Here is a 23,836-nt window from a genome sequence, read left to right as displayed (position 1 = left end):
GACCTGGTTCTGTATTTGATGACCGGGTACTGTATTTGGTGACCGGGTACTGTATTTGGTGATCTCATACTGTATTTGGTGATCTCATACTGTATTTGGTACCCTGGTACTGTATTTGGTGACCTGGTTTTGTATTTGATGACCGGGTACTGTATTTGGTGACCTTGTACTGTATTTGGTGACCTGGTACTGTATTTGATGACCGGGTACTGTATTTGATGACCTGATACTGTATTTGGTGACCTAGTACTTTATTTGATGACTGGGTACTGTATTTGATGACCGGGTACTGTATTTGATGACCGGGTACTGTATTTGATGACCGGGTTTTGTATTTGGTGACCTAGTACTGTATTGTGACCGGGTACTGTATTTGATGCCCGGGTACTGTATTTGATGACCGGGTTTTGTATTTGGTGACCTAGTACTGTATTGTGACCGGGTACTGTATTTGATGACCGGGTACTGTATTTGATGACTTAGTACTGTATTTAATGACCGGGTACTGTATTTGGTGACCTAGTACTGTATTTGGTGACCTGGTACGGTATTTGGTGACCTGGTTCTGTTTTTGGTGACCTGGTACTGTATTTGGTGACTGGGTACTGTATTTAGTGACCTGATGTGATGACCTTGTGACCTGATGTGATGACCTAATGACCTGAGGTGGTGACCTGTCTCTGTGATCTGTCCTTGTAGGAGAAGGCGAAGGAGAAACAGCTTCGTGAAGAGATGGAGAGGGAGATATTCGAGAAGGACCGGCAGCTGCAGGAGTTACTCCAGAAACACCAGGAGGTAGGCAGCCCATGTCAGGAACCTCTGTCATAGCAATGATCTTCAAATACTGTTCACTACCTACCTATGGAAGATTTGATTGATTTTTCCCCTGTATACTGGGCAGTTTGATTCAGGTTCTAAGAACTGGATCACGTTGAGATTCCCTTGCACATTAAGCAGTGTTTAACAAACCAATCAAATGCCATGAAATCACTTGCAATATGTTTATGAATTTGTAATTGTTTAATGAATGCATACCCATGTCTTCGTGGAACCAAGGTGCATTTTGGATTAAATATAATTAAAAAATGATTAGCAATATTTTTTATACTTTAACATGTCTATCAATGATATCAATGGAGTAGTACTCTATCAATGTTAACTGTGGATATTTTACCAGTCACTGACTCATTGCCATCAGAGTATGGACCATTTCATTGCTTTGATGGTTTGATTTACTGCTTCTGTCAGTCACTGAGCATTTTGTTTTTCTATGATGTAGATGGAATCCCAGCTGGAGGTTCTCAATATGACAGAAACAGAGACCAAGCAGGAAAATGAAAAGTTGATGAATGTGAGTAAACTTGGTAAATGGAGCTCAATTCAAGCCGAAACCAAAAAGTCGCAAATATTTTAATACCGTATTCGAAGTAATAAGAGCCCCGCTCTAATAAGCGCCCACGGCGATATTTGCTAATATATTGGCTAGTGAACTATCCAAATTACCACCCCTTCCAATTGGTCAATGTACACAAGACTTATTTATTCGTGTATAATATGCACTCGTGTGTTATATGCACCCTTAATGATGGGCAATTAAAATCTAGAAAACTATATCTGTCGTATATATAAACATTTCAGGCTGTCTGCTTAAACCGCGAAATTTACGATCTTTCAACTCTGTTTTTTTCACCAAAATTACCAATTATTATTCAAATAAGAGACCCCTATTTCTAATTTTGAGAACGCCCTGGGCACTTATTATGTCGAATACGGTAAACCCTGTATATATTTATCTGTGGTATGGTGTTAATCAGAGGCATGTTACTTTGATTTGGAGCCTCTTTTTGACCAATCACTTATTTTCCACAGTCATTGTGACCTATAAAGATCTGGGTTGGATTTGGTCTTCAGCAACCCATGCTTGTCGCAAGATGCAACTAACGGGATCAAGTGATCATGTCACTTGGTTGATGCAGGTCATCATATCCCAATTGCATAGATTGGTGCTCATGAAGTCAGTCAATGGATTGTCTGGCCAAGACTCGATTATTTACAGACCACCGTCATATGGTGTTTATATATGCTGAGTGCTGCATTAATCAACAAACAAACCCAAAATAATTTGACAGGTAGTAATTCTTTCATTCTATCCATGTTATCCTCTGTAATACGTTGAGATGCATTTGGATGCGTTGTGATGTGTTGTTTTTTCTTCGATGCATTGTGATACGTTATGATGCATTTTTATGCATTGTGATGCATTGTGATACATTATGATGCATTGTTATGCATTGTGATACGTTGTGATACATTGTGATGCATTGTGATACATTATGATGCATTATGATACGTTGTGATACATTGTGATGCATTGTGATACATTATGATGCATTGTTATGCATTGTGATACGTTGTGATGCATTGTGATACATTGTGATACATTGTGATACATCTGGTCCAGGACAAGGAGAGGCTTGAGGAGCTGCTGATGACATCCCAGGATAATCTGGAGGAGTCCAAGACGTACATCAACCAGCTCCGGGAACAAGACAAGCACCACACCAAGGAGAGAGCCAGGTAGACCCAGATGGATATCTTCAACACACCTTCGTTTATTATCAAGTCAAGGATCAGTCAATCCCCAAGTTTCAGATCAGTATCTGTGCTTGCATCATAACTGGAGGAATCATTGTTGAAATTGATTTTGAACTTAGCTGACAGTCAGGATTATATCTGTAACAATGGAAACATATTTTTTCAATGAGTATGTAGTTTTTATACTGATGATAGTGATAACGGTCAGCTTACCCAATGAGTGGTAGTGAGATGTACTGGTATTATAAAAGGCTGGGAGCAACAAGAAGTGTTATGTTTATTCAGAATCATATTTGTCAAAAGTGACAAATGAAATTCAGATATAGAAAACTGTTGTATGTGTAGAAATATTTTGATCACACAGCACAAGAGGCAGTGGCTTGTTGAGAGTCACTTGCGATAGTGATTGACTGATGATTGACTGATGATTGACTGATTCATGTTTTAGTGTTTTTTCTTTTTTTTCTGAGTTATACTCTGCTATTTTTAAACTTGAGTTTCTCCTTTCCTTTTTAATTTTATCATCATCAAATTTAGTTTTCAGTGTTTTTATTAAACTGAGGTTTTGGTTTATTTTGAAAACTGAAGTTTGGGTTCATTTTGAAAACTGAGGTTTGGGTTCATTTTGAAAACTGAGGTTTAGGTTTATTTTGAAAACTGAGGTTTGGGCTTATTTTGAAAACTGAGGTTTAGGTTTATTTTGAAAACTGAGGTTTAGGTTTATTTTGAAAACTGAGGTTTAGGTTTATTTTGAAAATTTTGCTTTGTATTGGTATTTGCTGTTTATTTTATTGGGTTTTGGTCCTCCCTGTTGTATTTCGGGCAGTAGGGGAAAGTGTTTCCTGGTCACACTGTGGACCTGTGTTGGAATCAGTCATGGGTATGCTCATTCTTGATCTCCCATGCCCGGAATATGGCTGAAATATTGCTGAAAATGGCACTAAATCACTCAGTCCTACTGACAGCTGATATCATTCTTTCTCTGAAAGACTTTCAGGATTTGAACTGAGAGAACAAAGGGGAGGTAATCCTCTTATACGCAAGGGGAGACGACTCCAGGGAAATGATGAGCCTATTTCAAATAGCCGGAGGTGATTTTTTTTGTGGCAGAAGCTTTAGTATAGAGTTCATCAGAGTTCATCATGTAACATTTAGAAAATGTAAAACATAATATAGAAGAGGTGTTTGCACTAACATGACACTATATTCCCTACTTTATGCATAATAGTGTTTCCAGTGAAACAATGGCGGTGGGGTAGCCTAGTGGTTAAAGAATTCACTCATCACGAAAAGCCATGTTCAATTCCCCACATGGGTACGATGTGTGAAGCTCATTTCTGAGTCCCCCGCCATGTTATTGCTGGAATATTGCTAAAGGCTGAAACCATATACTCTCTCACACCAGTGAAGCTTTGGGAATATATGTCACATTCATATGTTATATATGTATGTATATGATTTCTGAAAGAGTTTTTTTCCATGTCCATGATAGTTTAATTAAAATTCTTTTGACTTTGGATCAACAAATCTGTTCATCATGAATCACAAGTGGTGGTGATTTAAGCACAGTTTAACAAACATGTTGATCCTCTTGACAAATACCAGTAAACACTGATCAACCAGTCAATTGATATTCTGGCGGGTCTGGTTGTTGAGGTGAACTAGGTAATTTCAGTGAACCCAGGGGACGCCTCAGTGGTCTAGTGATCGGAGAGCGGAAGGTCCGGGGTTCGATCACCAGCTGCATCATACTTAAAGACGTTAAAAGATACTTGTTGTTACCCTGCCTGGAGCGAAGGGGATTAAGGGGATAAAACATTAGGACTGGTCAGCTCGGAGTCAGTATATCGTGTCTGAGTCGGGTATTCATGTTAAAATGCGGCATGCTGTCTCAGTGAGCTAGCACTATAAATTGGCATCAATCCGGACAAGTACAAGCAGCCACACACACACCCACACACACACACACACATGCAAGCACGTCGCTATGTAAGTACAATATTCTTGGACACGATGTTAAACCCAATTTCACCTCACTTAACCCAAATAATAGTATATACCTTAAAAACAGACATTTTGTGTATGCCTTATGGTGATGCCAACTTTCTTGTTTGCAACTATACATCACTTTCGTTCTTCATTGTCCCTGTCCGGGGCACGGGTGGCCCAGTCGTCTAAGGCGCCGCGATTCGCTGTGCAGAGTTGCATCCCACAAACCTATGATTGTGGGTTCGAATCCCGGTTTGCCACGATTATGTTTCTAGGTTTGTCAGCACTATACCCGTGCTCGTGGGTTTCACTGAAGTGGTAAATGTCTGAGACCTGCATCACTTTTGGCTTTCCTCCCACATTAAGCTGGCACGCCGTGATATAATACTGTTAAAAGTGGCGTTAAACCCAACTCACTCACTCATTATCCCTGTCTGTGCTTGTGCAGGTTCGTTCGTGCTTGTCATCTACCACAAGCTGTTGTCAACATATTTGTCAAACCCTGAGAAATACTTTTATCAGATTGTTTTTCTTTGAGTACAATAATCCATCCTTTCAGAAATCATTTACTTCTGTTGATCACAGAGCTGCTTCATGTAACCAGGCCTTGTGTAGGTCACAGTAGGAGCTTTGACTCACCTGACATCATTAACATATATGTTTAGTTGATAGGAATACAGCATATACCTTATGAGTGTACATGGCACATGTACATGTTTATTTGCAAGCTATATCTATGCTTCAAAATTGTGATGGTAACCTTAATTTTAACATTTGTTGCTTTGATTCGTTCTCTCTTGTGCTGTTAAAATTGGATGTAAATAAAATATTCAAGAGTCGTAGAATTTAGTGTGGTTTTCATAATTTCTAAACAAATGTTGAACTATCTAAGACATAGAAATAGGATATTATTATGATCTTTTTTGTAATAATTCTGTGAAAAAAATATCATAAAAAATAACAATTTGTCGAGTAACTGTATTTCTGTTATTTCTTCGTTGAAATTACCATGTAACAAAAGTGACGTTTTTATGTATTTGATGAAATTGTTGCCAAAGTTTGCTGCATTTTGTATGGTGAAGGATTGGTTGTCATGGCGAGAACTAACACTAATATGATGGGCTGTTTCAGAGCTGCGATGAAGATGACGGAGGGCATCGCCATGGAGAGAGAGAGCTTAGTGAAGCAGCTCGACATGCTCAGGTAAGTTCATCCCTGAGTGGGAAGTAGCCCCGTGGTTAAAGTGTTGGCTTGTCATGTCGAAGAACTGGGTTTAATTCCCTATGTAGGTATGGTATGTAAAGCCATTTTTCTGTCATAAGTCGAGAATACTTTAAACAGCATAATTCACTCATTTGCGTAGCAACTAGCATGTCAAGAAGGAATTACAGTATATTGTAACAGTATTATAAGATACATCGCAATATGGTTGCTTGCACAGGAAATGAACAACACATGTTTGTGATGAAAAATTGAAATGTATTTCGTCAGGAATGATTAACAACAATTGTGACAAGTTTTGTTCAGTGTACATGTGCGTTCACTGTTAAGTCTGTGCCACTCTCGCTTCAAGTTTGTTAATTCACAGTTTGGAGTGAGTAGTGTCATGCGGCTTTGATTCGTTTAACTGACTTTGATTAGCACTTTACGATGTAACAGGGAGTGCCACCATGTTTTTACTCGTGTCTACTCAATGTTTTATTTGTCAATAAAGATTACCATCACAATTGGATTAAAAGCTAAGCACATGACTGGTTGAACAATACGTTTAAATTGCACTGTACTTTTACAGCGATGTTAGATGTGTGAGGGTGGGTACTAGATACACAATTCTGTAGTAAAGTCAGAGCTGGGATCGAGTCCAAGGTTTGATATATCGCTATGTATTTGTATTTCAAATTTGAGATCAACAGGCAATTTCATATGTATTGATATTGTGAGGCATGTGGGACCGGAGAATAGGTTTGAGATATTGGTACAATCGAGATAACTGTTTTGAATAATAAGGTTCGACTGTATTGGAACTGTGTTTGTCTTCCCAGGGATATGAACCGAAAATTGCGAGACGACAAGGATGAAGCTGAGGCAGCGGAATCAAGGCGGGTATTGTGTTTATGCTTCTGCTTCTTCTCTGCTTTGTCTGTCTCTGTATCACTAATCAGGGTTTCCTAACAACTATATGTATTGAAGAAAATATAACGATATGGCTTGTGGCATGAATTAAAATACTCATATATATCAAGTTTATTTTGTAAAAATATTGGAAGATTGAATACTTATTTCAAAAGGATAGTATGGCTTATGACATGATTTTAAAAATACAATTAATTTGTAGAAACTGTGTAACATTATGATTGATCAAAAGTGTCTTGACATGTTCTGTAATTGAATATTGATATATGCACATGCATATATTGAGAAGTAGCTTTAGTACAATGTAATGTTAGTATGTTCTTGATACTATTTTCTTGCAACTAACTGTGGTAACTGCAATTAATATATGTTGTATATTCGTGGCATGTAGCCTGCAAGTATGCCCCTATATGAGCTAGATTTACAAGATATTATCTTGCATGTATTAATGTAGTTGATCAGTGTTATAAACAACCAAGGACATTGTTGTAACATTTTCATCTTTAGAGTTCAGAAATTCTAAAATAATTGATAAATTTAAGACACTATTACATTAACATAAGAAAGAAGTATTGAATTTAAGGTTGCGATCAATTTTGGAACAATATCTAACAGAAGGAATCAGTTGTCTGATTTTATTGATAACAGTTTGAGGAGAATGTTACAACTTTATAATTGGAGGGGAGATAACTCTCAGAGGGGAGATAACTCTGGCAATGGATATTGTATTAACCTTCCACTGTGGCTATGAACTGCACATGCCTACATATTCTCCTTGTCAGGATCCATCCCCAAATGCGCTAGACCGAGAACTGTCTGAACAGGTATAATTTGTCATGAATATGCCCCTGGTAGTCGGGCGCTGGAGCACCTGTATGTGTGTTGTTCGCTGGTGTTCACACTTTTGTTGTCCACTTTAATCCCACATTCAGTTTGATTTTGTTGAATGTTGAAAAGATTCACAGACCCAAGAATGATTATGAAAACAGGATTTCCTAGTTCGATGAGTAATATTATGACTTCTATTTAATGAAAATTCTGGGTTGGTGGGTTTAGGATTAGGTTTGTTACCAGAAAGACATTTGTATTGTGACTTGACGGGGACACTGAAAGATAATTGGATTACATTTTTTAATCAAGACATAGATAGAAACCTCTGAGTTGGATGCACTCGATGAGTTATTTCATAAAAATATATTTTGCTTTCTTTTGAAAATACCCCTTATAATATTTACATGACTGAAACATTTGACCATTTCTTTCTGAACAATGTGGCTATATATGATCATAATATATTTGTTATGTTTATTAAAATTTTGAATCATTAATAACGTATGTGTCAGGTACACTCTTATTCTTATTTTTTTCAATATGGAAACTAAAAGAAGGTATGTTATCTAGGAGTTGAGGGGCAGTGTGTTATCTTTGTATCTTTCTATTTGGGGTGTTTTTTCTACAGAAATTTTATACTTTCGTACCTTTCTTGCTTTTATTGCAGATTTCAATCTTTTTCCATGTATATTTTTTCCAATATATAGCAATACTAAAAAATGTGATATTTTTTCTTTTCCAAAAACATTTTTTCTTTTCTTTTGCACAAAAACATTTTCATTTTTATCAGCAGTTTCAGAGTTGCAGTAATTAGATGGAAATTATGATAAAACATTTGTTTGGGACTATACCCCAGTATAGGTATAGAGAATTATGAACTTTTCAAGCCCCAAAGAAGTATTTCTCATTATGTGTCTAAACACTGAAATTAAGTGTTACCTTTGAGAACATTTATTTCTGTTAACACATGGATGGTCAATTGACCACATCTTGTTAATTTTATAACGATAATGCCCGCCAAGCGAGACGAGTCGATCAAGCATGATTTCAAGCCTCTCTGTTGCTGTCAAGTTAAAAATAGATGCACAACATGGTCAGTCACATGACATTACTGACAGGAAGTTTACAAACATCAACCGATACATAATCGGCACATACTATTGTTCTGATGCAAAATTATCATCAGATCAAGTTTGATTAATATGTGCATCAGTGAAAAAGTAATTTTTTTTAGCTTATTGGTTTTCATTCCTTGTGTAGCTTAATTCGCAACATAACTTCAGCAGCAAGTGCCGAACACTTTCATGTCTTCAGTGGGCTTTGAAGCGTCTACCTTGATAAGGTCATTAAGCGTGTGGTAATAAGATAAATACTTGTTGTGAGGAAAACAGTATAAGTCTGTACAGGTTAAAATGAGGCTGACAAACCAAGTAAAGTTTTTCTGCTAAGCTGTGCTATTTGAAACCAGGCAATACCTTACGTCACAAAATTTCTAGGACAATACTCCAAAAGACATTTACACAAGAAATGTTTTGTCAAGGTTGAGGTTAATTCAAACAAACTTTTAACATAAATACAAACAGAAAGATGTTTTAAAAATATTTACAAATCTATCAATTTTTTTTTATTGAAAAAATCAATAAATATTTTTCTTGCCCGAATAATCAGTAAAACCGTATTACATGCAACACAGACTTCAATAAAATCCATGTTTATCAAATAAATCATTTTTGTTGGCACAGGTGATGAATTAACATGGTCATGTGACCCGGTGGTGGGATTCTATTTTCTTTACAACTTACCATTTCAGCTTTGACTTGTTGGAACTGACGGTTATTGCATGATGCTGGCATATACTGGTCTATACTCGCATATACTGGTCTATACTGGTCTATACTGGCATATACTGGCTTATACTGGTCTATACTGGTCTATTCTTCACAGGGACAGGTGTTATGGAATCCTTGATCTTCCAGTCTATTACATCTCCATTCTATTCTGATTAATGCCCTGGCCCCATTCACTATCATACCTTTTTAATGTTTGAACAGACATCCAATCAAATTACACTGTGTTTGAAACAAGCAGTGATATCACCGGTATCCGACTCAGATACAACTCACATATCTTGGATTTCCCTCCTCAATCTCATGCTCATGCAAAAAATAAAATTAAATTAAATGGTCTTCTGATTCCAATAAAGTATTGAGGCTAGACGAGGCTATGATTTTGAATGAGATCTATGCAGAACTCACATTCACCAGTTTGTTTGTTAATGAGCCACACTCATCAATATTACAGCTATATGACGCTGGTCTGTAAATAATCGAGTCTGAACCAGACAATCAAGTAATTGATATCATGAGCATCAATCCACGAAATTGGGATATGATGACATGCATCGACCGAGAGATAGTCTGTTTAAGTCACTGTTAAAAGAGATGGAGTTGGTGCCATCACTTCAAAATGAAACTGTGGTGGCAACTGGGCCCAGTAAGTGAGTGTACTAGTCAGAGAAAGTTTAAAAAACACCGGATTCTTTCATATTACCATCGTTAGTCTTTCATGATTAACTCTTGTACATAATATGAAAGAATCAGGTGTTCTTTAACTTCTTTTGAGTAGTATAATAATTGAATGGAGAGATGATACACTGAACAATCGAGGATGGTGTTACGGCTTTATCATACTAACTGTGCATGGGCTTGCTCTAATGATGCTATTAACATGTTTGGAATTTCTCTGTTATTTAGCCTTAATGTCACATTATCAGTTTGTAGTCATTTACACATAGAGATACAGTAGTGTGTTTCTAGAAAAGTAGATCTTCATTCAGGTAACCATACTTATATATTTTCTGTCAATTATAAATTTGAGTGTGAACATTTGAAAACTTGAATGTTCAAGATGGCATCCTTGGAAAACATTCCTCAAGGCTGCCTCTTCAGAAACTCAAAGATGGGGGAGTGCACAAGTCATCCCTTGTGATGCTTTTGGTTGTTTTATGCAGCAGTATTCAAGCTTTATCTCGACAGCCAGTAAATATTTGAGTCTGGGCCAGACAAACCAAATGCTGCTGAGCCAGCATCCCTCACTCTCTCGTACCATGACCGCAGTCTGCTAAGTCACCAAACCTGATCTTCCAGTCCAATGCAAGACACGAAAAAATGTGCTTGGCATCTGTACTAACATCTTTGTGGGGGCAGATTAGTGATGTGTCGCATGTCTGATTAAGTCGAGGTGAGGTGAAATGGGGTTTAACGTCGCGTTCAAGATTATTGCACTTATATAGCGACGTGTGTGTGTGGCTGCTTGTACTAGTCCGGACTAATGTTGATTTTATTGTGCTAGCATACTGAGCTACCATGCCGCAGTTAACATGGATACCCCACTCAGACACAGTATACTGACTCGGAGACGACCAGTCCTTGTTTTAGCCCATTAATGCCAAGTGCCAGGCAGGGTAACAACAAGTACCATCTTTTAACGTCTTTTGGTGTGATGGGGGCCAGGGACCGAACCTCGGACCTTCCGCTCCTCTGGGCAGACACTGCACCACTAGACCATGGAGGTGGTCTGATTAAATTGAGGATAGGGAGGTCAAAATGTGTGACCTTGGTGATTGAATGTCACCAAAACATAATGGCTCATACTATCAACCACCTTTATTAACAGGCCGCTGTTATATTCCAGTAGCTTCAATAATACAGCCCACACCCATGAAGTTTTAATGCCGTAATGTGGAGGTACTTAGTGATGGTGTACAATATACTGTTGTGGCTATTTTCCTGAATAATTAAGTAGTCTAGTTTAGGTATCTTGCTTGAGTGAGGCTTCTATATTAAAGTTGATTTTGTGAACGTTTAGGCACTTTCAACGACTGAGACTCTCCCGGACCGCAGTGACCCCATCGACCTCACTGACCGCAGTGAAGTCGGGCCGGTCAGGAAGAAACTCACAAAACAGGGCTCCGTCCTCTCTAACTACTTCCCCGGGTCTACAGACAGAAGGTGAGTAGCAACCCCTGTGAGGTCGCCAGCAAGCGAGTAGCGTCATCTTGCAAGTAGCGCCATCTAGTGAGTAGCTCCTCCTTGTGATCTAGTAAGTAGGGTCATCTAATGAGATCGCCACCTAGAATCTACCCCGGGTATAATCTGAGAGCTCCAAGAAGCTACCCTGGGTTATAACAATAAGCTTGGAGTTCCAAGAATCTACTGCAGCCCTGTTTGATTTAAACATTTTTATTTCATGAATGATCTTGATCTCTTCTGGTCAATTGCTGTAACAACATTGTCATCTGATTAAGTTTACATAAATGCCTATTCAGTACACATCTGATTAATTTTAAAACATGCATATCCTGTTATTTAAATTGAGAGGACAAAGGTGGGAGCTCCCAGAATCTACCCGGGTATACTCTGAAGGGGGGTAGATTTTGGCACCTTACACTGGGTTCAATTCCCGACATGGGTACAATGTGTGAAGCTCATTTCTGGTGTCCCTTGCAGTGATATTGCTAAAAGAGGCGTAAAACCACACTCACTCACTCACTCACTCACTCACTCACTCACTCACTCACTCACTCACTCACTCACTCACTCACTCACTCACTCACTCACTCACTCACCCACCCACTCAGTCTCTCACTCACTCACTCACTCTAGACATGAATTGGTTCTGAGGATTTATAGTGAAATGAATTCCACCAATTTACATTTTTTCCAGGTCCAATCCGAGGACCTCTGAGACGCTTTCAGAGGATGTAGGCGGAAATCTTGCGGCCATTTACGATGACATTGAGTCTGATGAAGACGACAACTACAACAGTCATTCATTGTTATCAACTAATCTCAACTCTGTAAATGGATCTATGAATGAAGAAATGTACACTTCTCAAGGACATGATAATTCAATGTATGTGGAATCTGGATACAGCGTGAGGCAGCCCAATGGCAGGGACGTCAACTCCAGTGATACAGAGAGTGAAGCAGTAGCAAGGGGACATAACTCTAGGTAATCCTTTTTTGCCATAAGTGACCTGATTTAAATCTATGTTTGTTCCCTTAAGCCAACTTTCTTATGATTGATTTGCAATGCCACTAACTTAAAATTACCGAGGATGCGAACGCAAAGATATCCTTTCCAATGTTATAAACTACTAAAAGCTCTTGATGATAATCGTAAAAGGAACTTGGTGTCCAATGGCAGATATTTGTTTTTTTCCCGTAGTTATTCTTTTGTGTGGATTTCCCAAGATGTAGGGGATATAAATTTGTTCTTATGCTCTTAAAACAAAGGTTACAGGACATGTGTAGCCAAAACTGGCATGAAAGTATATCTTCTTCACATTTCCTCAGTCATTACAAGGATATCATGTTAGCTATAGAAACAGAGAAGTATAGAAGTATGTTTAATAGATGATCGCTTGTTAGGGCATTATGTAAATTCAGAGTGTCATTACACAATTTCAATATAAATGTTAGACGTAGATGTGAAAAAGGGAGGTTGAAATGGGTATCTGTGAAAACTGCCAATTAGGAGAAATTGAGGATGAATTTCATGTTTTATTAGTATGTGATAAGTATGAACATCTTAGACAAAAATATATTCTGATGTTCAACAATAGGCGTAAAAACATGATGTTAATGATCAGTGTTATCATCATTAGCCATAGGGGGGCCACGGGTGGCCCAGTGGTGTAAGGCGCCGCGATGCGCTGTGTAGAGTTGCGTCCCTTGGGCACGCCAGAAACCAATGATTGTGGGTTCGAATCCTGGTTCTCCCCGATTATGTTTCTAGGTTTGTCAGCACCATACCCGTGCTCGTGGGTTTCACCGAAGTTGTAAACGTCTGAGACCTGCATCACTTGCGGCTTTCCTCCCACATTTAGCTGACACGCCGTGATATAACTGGAATAGTGTTAAAATTGGCGTTAAACCCAACTCACTCACTCACTCATTAGCCATTGGCCTATTGTTGAAACAAATATTCTCGGCCAGATCGTTTTTTACATATTATGCATATCACATGACTAAACAAATGAAACTGAAAATGTCAACTGTACAATGGGCCATGTGGCCTTAAATACTGAATAAAATATCTAAAAAATCGAATCCACCAACCATTAAAATTTACTTCCAAGAACTAATTGTGCGATTTTAGCCACAAGCCCAAGGTTGTCGAGATTCTGTTTGGTCTAGTGAGCTTGACTTCTTTAAGACACACTGGCAACACGTTTATACAAGTCATATATGGTGTGGTTTTATTTTTCTCTAACTCTCTGTAATTTGGGCTTCCAGGTTAAAAAATGGTCATTCCCATAATGCATTTGTGGATGGTATGCGAGGACAGCCAGTGGGAGCTACAGCAACAGTGGAGAGTGGTGACAGGGGACTTCAGCCAGTGAGAGACCTTTACATACACTGTTCTAGATTTTAGACATGTGACATTTGTGTCCTGGGTTAGAACAGGGCCTCGTTCCTCAAAGCTATCTTAGCGCTAAGGTAATCGTAAGTCCCATACTTTAACATAGGCTTACGATCATCATAGCGCTAAGATCGCTTTGAGGAACGGGGTCCAGGTCCCCAGCAGCCTATGCTTGTCGTAGGAGATGACTTAATGGATCGGGTGGTCAGGCTTGGTGACTTCATAGATGCACGTCATGGTACCCTGATGTGGGTCTATGCTGACAATATTTTTCAATCACTGGATTGTCTGATCCACTCGATTATTTACAGACCGCCTTCATATAGCTGGAATATTGCTGAGTGCTGCATTAAACAATATATAAAAATAAAATTAGATTTCATGTGATATTTATGAATCATTGCTGAAGCCTTTGTAAGTATTCGCGGATTATGGAGGAACATTGTGTGTGTGTGCCTGTGATGAATTGATGATGTGTTTCCATCACTATACAGACCTAGTCAGGAACCCTGTATGATGTCTTCTGTCTTCAGGTGGCGCCGACCGGACCGGAGAGGATATTCAAGGTCGTGTTTGTTGGGGACTCTGGCGTGGGCAAGAGCAGCTTTATATATCGGTTCTGTCACCGCAGCTTCAAGCAGTCATTCAGTGCCACTATCGGTAGGTTCCTCACAGCAACTTTAAGCAGTCATTCATTGCCACTATCGGTAGGTTCCTCACAGCACCTTCAAGCAGTCATTCATTGCCACAATCGGTAAGTTCCTCACGGCAACTTCATGCAGTCATCCAGTGCTACTATCGGTAAGTTCCTCACAGCAGCTTCATGCAGTCATCCAGTGCCACTATTGGTAAGTTCCTCACAGCAGCTTCATGCAGTCATCCAGTGCCACTATCGGTAGGTTCCTCACAGCAGCTTCAAGCTGTCATTCATTGCCACAATCGGTAGGTTCCTCACAGCAACTTCAAGCAGTCATCCAGTGCCACTATTGGTAAGTTCCTCACAGCAGCTTCATGCAGTCATCCAGTGCCACTATCGGTAGGTTCCTCACAGCAGCTTCATGCAGTCATCCAGTGCCACTATTGGTAAGTTCCTAACGGCAACTTCATGCAGTCATCCAGTGCTACTATCGGTAAGTTCCTCACAGCAGCTTCATGCAGTCATCCAGTGCCACTATTGGTAAGTTCCTCACAGCAGCTTCAAGCAGTCATCCAGTGCCACTATCGGTAGGTTCCTCACAGCAACTTCAAGCAGTCATCCAGTGCCACTATCGGTAAGTTCCTCACAGCAGCTTCAAGCAGTCATCCAGTGCCACTATTAATAAGTTCCTCACAGCAGCTTCATGCAGTCATCCAGTGCCACTATTGGTAAGTTCCTCACAGCAGCTTCATGCAGTCATGCAGTGCCACTATTGGTAAGTTCCTAACGGCAACTTCATGCAGTCATCCAGTGCCAGGGGGGGGGGGGGGGCTATGGGGGCAGTCGTCCAAGGTGCTGCGATTTGCTGTGCAGAGTTGCGTCCCTTGGGCCCGCCAGAAACCTATGATTGTGGGTTCGAATCCCGGTTCACCCCGATTATGTTTCTAGGTTTGTCAGCACCATACCCGTGCTCGTGGGTTTCACCGAAGTGATAAACGTCTGAGACCTGCATCACTACGGGCTTTCCTCCCACATTAAGCTGACACGCCGTGATATAACTGGAATACTGTTAAAAGCGGCGTTAAACCCAACTCACTCACTCACTCACTCTCACCATCCAGCACATGACTGTGCACTACAGTGGAGGGGGGAATGTGTGAAGTTAACATCCACATCTAGATTCAGCGTTATTTATTTAGTAGAAACTGCTGCCACAGAAGATATCACTTGTGAAAGAAGGATGTATTCTGTCCTGATCACCCTTTAGTCAGTTGAGTAAGCAGGTCAGAGGTTCACATGACTACCTTTTGCTGAAAGCAAACTTTTATAAATGTACACCATTAGCATTGTGATGTGAAAACTATCAAACTACCAAACTGCTGAGACTGCTTGGACAGAATGGTGCACTGACACATTCTTGGCACATCCTGCTTCCATGTCTCAGGCTAAAAGAGTTTGAAATTTTAAGATCAGTGTCCATTAATGGCCCTAAAATGTAACTTCTATCCCGGGCTGTGATATTTGGGATATCTGTTCTTCTTCAAACACAGGAGTCCATTTGTAGGTCCACAACTCTTTATTTATGATATAATAAATCATACAGCATCTATACAATCATGATTATGACAACGAGACAGACATGGCCAGGCAGCTTCTCAGAGGCATCAGAGAGCCAACCGGCCTAGCCGCTGTCTGGAGGTCAAGTCCCGACTAACGGAAAATATTCTAATTTTAACCAGTCAAATCACTGACCAGCTGCCATGTATTGAATATGATACCTCTCTAATCAGCCTGCAGTATCCCACACCTCATTCACAATGTCAAGCTTCAGTGGCCAACTGGCCATTCTCTATAGTGTTAATTAGGAGCCACAGACATGCACATGACTCTGTTCTGTTGGCCATAGTAATAATAGCCTAGCTGCTGTTATAATTTGTATTGGCCAGCGCTGTGAATATTTATCTATATATATTTACCTTTTTTAACTCAGGAAATATATAAGACATGTATAAACTCCCTGTTAAAACCTATACTCTGCCAAACTTCCCATCAACAATAGCTTACAGATCAGGATGTGCAGCATATGTTCCCTTGCGAGCATATGTTCCCGCTTTTACAAAATGCTTGATGAAGTGTTTGATATGGTCCCCAGGTGTGGACTTCCAGATCAAGACTATGATGAGTGAGGGGAAGCTGATAGCTCTGCAGCTGTGGGACACCGCTGGACAGGAGAGGTGGGGGTCATATCATGTTGCATATTTCTCATTTCTACTGGTGGTTGAAAGATTGAGGAAAACCTGCATTGTTGGCTCACCCGATTGAAAGTCAAGTGAGCTTATGTCATAGCCTGTGTGTCTGTTGTGCATTGTAAGCATCTAAGAAATCAAGGAACCGATGCAGCTGGAACTCCTCATGGTCCTTCACACCAGTGATGGGGGGCACAGGTGGCCCAGGCGCCGCGATTCGCTGTGCAGAGTTGCGTCCCTTGGGCACGCCAGAAACCTATGATTGTGGGTTCTAATCCCAGTTCGCCCTGATTATGTTTTTAGGTTTGTCAGCACCATGCCCGTGCTCTTGGGTTTCACTGAAGTGGTAAACGTCTCAGACCTGCATCACTTGGGGCTTTCCTCCCATATTAAGCTGTCACGCCGTGATATAACTGGAATACTGTTAAAAGCGGCGTTAAACCAAACTCACTCACTCACTCACTCACTCACTCACTCCAGTGATGTCGCCCCAATTTGTTAGCAAGTTTCGAATCTGATGTACAGTATGGCAGCTCATACTACAATACAATATATATACGCCGTGATATTGCCAGAATTGCTAAAAGCAGCGTAAAACCAAACTCACTCACTCACTCCTCCACCTACTGTATATTTTCTGTACAATGTTCCTCATTCAGTCTTGCTTGACAACGGTATACGTCGCCTTTACAGTATTATAGAAATTGTTATCCATAAATTGTGTCTACTTTGTCCTATGATAATAGTTAATCTGTCATGGCATGATAGAATCAGGTTGTCCTTAATTTCTTTTGAGTAGTATAAAACTGAAACACTTACTAAAAGCAATGTTAATCCCAAGTCATTCCCTCCCTTGCATCGCCATTGCTCTGGTCCAGGTTTCGGAGCATCACCAAGCAATATTTCCGGAAGGCGGATGGCGTCATCGTCATGTATGACGTCACATCCGAGAACTCCTTCGTCAACATCCGGAACTGGATGAACAGCGTCAAGGTAACTGGCACACTTTACCATCACCATCCAGTGGCTGCCATGCTTAGCCTGTATCCTTAATGGAACAAAAAATCATATTAGCTGAAATGAATGAATGAATAAATGAATAAATGAATAAATGAATAAATGAATAAATGAATAAATGAATAAATGAATAAATAACTAGTAGGGCTTGGACAGGTAACTCAGGTACTTGGGTTGGGTGGGTACTGAGTTGGACCCGGGTACCCACAGGACTACTCTGGACCCGAGGTTAGTCACTTGATATATTGTTTAATGACAATAACTATCAAACTCCATGGTTACACAACAAGTCTCTAAATGTTCTCATACACTTGGACTCAGCCCAGCCCTAATTACCAGATTATTAGATTATTAGACTGGTCCACCTAGCGCACACATTCTGATTTTGTCCCCAATGTTTTAAAAGCTGTGAGAAAACTGTATAACTAAATAGGACATAACTGTAGTTACCGTATTCAACATAATAAGCGCCCAGGGTTCTCTCAAAATTAGAAATAGAGGGCTCTTATTAGAATATTATTTTAGTGAAAAACATCAGAGTTGAAAGATCTAAATTTCGTGGCTTATGCTGACAGCCTGAAATGTTTATGCACGACAGAATTTAATTTCCCATGATTAAGGATGCATATAACACATGTATTATACGAGAATAAATAAGTCTTGTGCACATTGATCAATTGGAAGGGGTGCTAATTGGGATTGTTCACTAGCCAATATTTAAGCAATTATCGCCGTGGGTGCTTAATAGAGCGGGGCGCTTATTACGTTGAATGCGTTACTTTGTTTGTGCGTGTGCATGTGGGCGCGTGTGCATGTGGGTGCGTGTGCATGTGGGTGCGTGTGCATGCGTCAGGGTGGTGCATGTCAACATGACAAAGGGAGATCACTCTGTGTATCATCTTATAGGAAGGAGTGGATGACGATACAGTCATTGTGATCGTGGGTAACAAGATGGATCTCACTGAAGACGACAACAAACGTGTCATCAAAACTAAAGATGGCATTAAGTTTGCTGATGTAAGTACGAACTATGATGTCCGTTTTTCTCCTTATTGACCTAACTATTCTAATACTAAAGCTGGTTGCATGGCATTGATGGAGGTCAAGTCACCTACGTGCCACTGTTCACTGTACAGAATTGTCATCCTTTATGTGTATCAGGAACTTATGATCATGGTTTCAGATCCATGTATGCATGGTCATGGTTTCAGATCCATGTATGCATGGTCATGGTTTAAGATCCCATGTATGCATGGTCATGGTTTAAGATCCCATGTATGCATGGTCATGGTTTAAGATCCCATGTATGCATGGTCATGGTTTAAGATCCCATGTATGCATGGTCATGGATGAAGATCCCATGTATGCATGGTCATGGTTTAAGATCCCATGTATGCATGGTCATGGTTTAAGATCCCATGTATGCATGGTCATGGTTTAAGATCCCATGTATGCATGGTCATGGTTTAAGATCCCATGTATGCATGGTCATGGTTTAAGATCCCATGTATGCATGGTCATGGTTTAAGATCCCATGTATGCATGATCATGGTTTAAGATCCATGTAAGCATGGTCATGGTTTAAGATCCCATGTATGCATGGTCATGGTTTAAGATCTCATGTATGCATGGTCATGGTTTAAGATCCATGCATGCATGATCATGGTTTAAGATCTCATGTATGCATGATCATTTTTTAAGATCCCGTGTATGCATGGTCATGGTTTCAGATCCTATGTATGCACGATCATGGTTTAACATCCTATATATGCATGGTCATGGTTTAACATCCTATGTATGAATGAGCATGGTTTAACATCATGTATATGCATGGTCATGGTTTAAGATCATGGTTTATAAATCACTATAACAATAACATGTTCAACACTGCTATTGCTATATTGCAAGGCTTGTCTTGCAGGAGTATGGTGCTCTGTTCTATGAGACCAGTGCTAAGATAGGGAGTGGGATCACAGAAACCATGGAGGCACTAGCATGGTAAGTATGTCATATTGGATATAAATATTCTGTTTGCAGATTTCTAGGTAAGAAATCATACAACGTTATGGATGACTACTTCTGGTTTTCCAGTTTGAGAGCCAAGAAGAGTCTACCTTGAGGTAATGCCAATAAACCAGACGTTCTCATCCATAAACGTGTATGTTTTGTCATTTACTCCCCAACTTAAGGAATGCCAGTCAAACAGTTAGCCTTGTAGGTGTGACAGGACACATGATTTGAAGCCAGCAGCATTAGCTTGTCTATGGGAGGTTTCGGGACCAACTGAATAACTGGCATGAATTGGCCAATCGGCCTGAATAAGAAATCATGATTCTCAGTGAGAATAACTGAAATAACTGCTCCAATAGCCTTACCCCTATGGGTAATATGTGAACAATATTGTCCTGGCCTTGGGAATAGTTCAATTATGTCTTATAGATGTTCAGTGTGTCATCTGCTTGGTGTTCCAGTGTCTTGAGGTAGAAGTGCCCCTATGGGTAATATGTGAACAATATTGTCCTGGCCTTGGGAATAGTTCAATTATATCTTGTAGATGTTCACTGTGTCATCTGCTTGGTGTTCCAGTGTCCTGAGAGAGAAGTGCCCCTATGGGTAATATGCGAACAATATTGTCCTGGCCTTCGGAATATAGATCAGTTATGTCTTGTAGATGTTCACTGTGTCATCTGCTTGGTGTTCCAGTGTCCTGAGAGAGAAGTGCCCCTATGGGTAATATGTGAACAATATTGTCCTGGCATTGGGAGTAGTTCAGTATGTCCTGTAGATGTTCACTGTGTCATCTGCTTGGTGTTCCAGTGTCTTGAGGTAGAAGTGCCCCTATGGGTAATATGTGAACAATATTGTCCTGGCCTTGGGCGTAGTTCAGTTTGTCTTGTAGATGTTCACTGTGTCATCTGCTTGGTGTTCCAGTGTCTTGAGGTAGAAGTGCCCCTATGGTTAACATGTGAACAATATTGTCCTGGCCTTGGGAGTAGTTCAGTTATGTCCTGTAGATGTTCACTGTGTCATCTGCTTGGTGTTCCAGTGTCCTGTGGGAGAAGTGCCCCTATGGGTAACATGTGAACAATATTGTCCTGGCCTTGGAAGTAGTTCAGTTATGTCCTGTAGATGTTCACTGTGTCATCTGCTTGGTGTTACAGTGTCCTGCGGGAGAAGGAGGATAAGTCTATTGAAGCTGCCCTGAGGCTGGAGGCTGGGACAATCAAGAAGAAAGGATGCTGTTCTAGATAGAAAGAAGAACATGTAAATGGCTGGGTTGGGATACAGAGGGGAGACAACTGAGAGTATTACTTGAGGGGAGATAACTGAGATTATTGATAGGGGAGATAACTACGAGGGGTTGTAACTGATTGATATCTTGCAAGGAAGACAACTGATTGATATATTAGAGGAGGGGAAATATGTGTTTGATATATTGCAGGAAGAGAGAAAACTGATCGGTATATGTAAGGAGTGGAGATAACACAAGTGGGGAGATACATGATTGATATATAACAGGAGGGGAGATAACTCACTGATATATTACAGGAGGGGAGATAACTCACTGATATATTACAGGAGGGGAGATGACTGGGAGATATAAGGGAGAGAACTGATATTACAGGAAGGGCTGTAACAGTGATTATTACTGGAGGGATATAAATTGATTATTGTATCAAGGGAATAACTGTAAGTGAAATAACTGATATTGTGGAAGGGGAAGCTACTGTTACCTCGTGGTAGTTACAGAATGAAGGAATGAACTTCCATGAAAAGGTCACTTTCAAATGTCAGACCATTAACAATGGCAGCAAAGTTGAACTCCATGAGGCTGAGCTTGACACAGATTACAGGTTAACATTGAACTCTCTGAGGCTGAGCTTTGACACAAATTAAAGGTTTACATTTAATCCATCTCACAGACACTGATGTTAGTCAATGAGTATTTGCATGTGGTATTCTCATTGTGTTGATCATGGAACTTTGACTATGTCAACATCTGAAGAAATCCAGACTAAAATGTTCTTCCAGGGTATGAGTAGTTGTGATGGAAAAAAAGAAAGATAAAAGGACTGTTCATCAATCTCCCTCAGAACCCAGAACTGTTCCCCAATCTCCTCCAGAACCCAGGACTGTTCATCAAACTCCTTCAGAACCCAGAACTGTTCCCCAATCTCCCCCAGAACCCAGAACTGTTTATCAATTTCCTCCAGATCCCAAGACTGTCCCTAAATCTCCTCCAGAAATCAGGACTGTTCATCAATCTCCTCCAGAACCCAGAACTGTTCCTAAATCTCCTCCAGAAATCAGGACTGTTCATCAATCTCCTCCAGAACCCAGGACTGTTCCTCCATCTTCTCCAGATCCTAGAACAGTTTCTCAATTTCCTCCAGAACCCAGAACTGGTCCTAAATCTCCTCCAGAAATCAGGACTGTCCCTAAATCTCCTCCAGAAATCAGGACTGTCCCTAAATCTCCTCCAGAAATCAGGACTGTTCATCGATCTCCTCCAGATCCAGGACTGTTCATCAATCTCCTCCAGATCCCAGGACTGTTGATACACCTCTTCCAGTACAGCACCCAGTATGAATGTCCACAATTGCCAGACTATCTTGATATGTGTGAATTTATGGACTACAGTGTGTCCCCAAACTACTGTTCCATTTCCAGACAACCTGAAAAAGTTATTAATCTTATCAAGTCATGCAGAGTGCGAGAACTTTACCTTCCACATGAACATTGACTCTGTGCTCTCCATCCTATAGTGTGGGAGTCTGCCATTGCTGAAGCATCTTCACTGGATGTAGTTTTCAAGTTGTGTCCAGATTTCACTGGTTTGAAAGAATTTCATAGATAGAGAGTTAGAAATCCATCCTTGTGTTTCACTTTGTATGGTTAATTCATCTTATAAAAAAACATTAACCAGTGGAATCACTAAATGTGCAATAACATGTATGTTTTAGTCGTTGTATATAGTACTCTGTTTATCGGAATGAAAGTCGCCATTTAGCTGTTTGTCCTGAAACGTTTTAGAGACATCTAGGTCGATTGTTTCTGTCACAAGATCATGATGTTGTAGATGATATTTTAGCAGCATTGATTCATCGGCTCACGACATCATTCCAACGCACAGTACATGCCAGCTTGTGACAAAATGTTGAATGTTTGTGTACATATTTACCACGTAGCCTTACATTGTCGGTTTTATTCTGTATTTGTACATATCAAGCACAACATTTTATGTGCACAGAGATGTTTTGTGGTGCTTGCATGAACATTGCTGGACCAAGATCATGTTCTGAAAACATTGTTGAGTTTTGAGATATTTTACCAAATTTTATTCAAAGCCATTTTGGTGAAGGAATAAACCTATTTAAAATACAAATATTTATTGTTTTTCCTTTTAATATAGGTGAGGTGAGGTGAAATTGGATTGAATGTCGCATCCAAGATTATTGCACTTATTTGGTGCGTGCATGCATGTGTGTGTGTGGCTGCTGCTGATGCTGATTTATAGTGCTAGCTCACTGAGATACCATGCCGCAGTTTAGCATAAATACCCTACTCAGACACAGTGTACTGATTCTGAGCTGACCAGTCCTTGTTTTAGCCCCTTAATGCCGAGCGCCAGACAGGGTAACAGCAAGTACCATCTTTAAACTGACTGCCTCCGTGGTCTTGTGGTAAAGCGTCCGCCCGTAGAGCGTCATACAAAAAGACGTTAAAAGATTGTACTTGTTGTTACCCTGTCTGGCGTTCGGCATTAAGGGGCTAAAACAAGGACTAGTCGGCTCAGAGTCAGTATACTGTGTCTAAGTGGGGTATTCATGTTAAACTGCGGCATGGTATCTCAGTGAGCTAGCACTATATATCGGCATCAGTCCGGACTAGTACAAGCAGCCACACACACACATACACGTGCATGCGCGTCGCTATATAAGTGCAATAATATTGGACGCGA

General features: G+C 40.2%; 1 protein-coding gene across 3 annotated transcripts in view; it reads left to right on the top strand.

The window, feature by feature from the left end:
- LOC139462514 (EF-hand calcium-binding domain-containing protein 4B-like) overlaps window positions 1-23,242 on the top strand; it is a 51,620-nt gene extending 28,378 nt beyond the window's left edge. For all 3 annotated transcript variants that reach the window (XM_071244285.1, XM_071244286.1, XM_071244287.1), the window contains 16 exons: window positions 700-795; window positions 1,280-1,351; window positions 2,462-2,577; window positions 3,585-3,686; window positions 5,716-5,787; window positions 6,627-6,687; window positions 7,500-7,541; window positions 11,416-11,558; window positions 12,274-12,561; window positions 13,848-13,950; window positions 14,508-14,634; window positions 16,764-16,845; window positions 17,736-17,850; window positions 18,781-18,891; window positions 19,796-19,872; window positions 21,036-23,242. In XM_071244285.1, the coding sequence (XP_071100386.1) occupies window positions 700-795; window positions 1,280-1,351; window positions 2,462-2,577; window positions 3,585-3,686; window positions 5,716-5,787; window positions 6,627-6,687; window positions 7,500-7,541; window positions 11,416-11,558; window positions 12,274-12,561; window positions 13,848-13,950; window positions 14,508-14,634; window positions 16,764-16,845; window positions 17,736-17,850; window positions 18,781-18,891; window positions 19,796-19,872; window positions 21,036-21,126 (1,698 nt within the window). In that variant the 3' untranslated portion in view covers window positions 21,127-23,242. The remainder of the gene's footprint in view (window positions 1-699; window positions 796-1,279; window positions 1,352-2,461; window positions 2,578-3,584; window positions 3,687-5,715; window positions 5,788-6,626; window positions 6,688-7,499; window positions 7,542-11,415; window positions 11,559-12,273; window positions 12,562-13,847; window positions 13,951-14,507; window positions 14,635-16,763; window positions 16,846-17,735; window positions 17,851-18,780; window positions 18,892-19,795; window positions 19,873-21,035) is intronic.
- The last annotated feature ends 594 nt before the right edge of the window (window positions 23,243-23,836 follow it).

Source organism: Haliotis cracherodii, unplaced genomic scaffold (genome assembly GCF_022045235.1).
Source record: "Haliotis cracherodii isolate W230 unplaced genomic scaffold, xgHalCrac1.p SCAF_15, whole genome shotgun sequence".
Classification (NCBI taxonomy): Eukaryota; Metazoa; Mollusca; class Gastropoda; order Lepetellida; family Haliotidae; genus Haliotis; species Haliotis cracherodii.
This window is presented reverse-complemented; position numbering and strand designations above follow the sequence as displayed.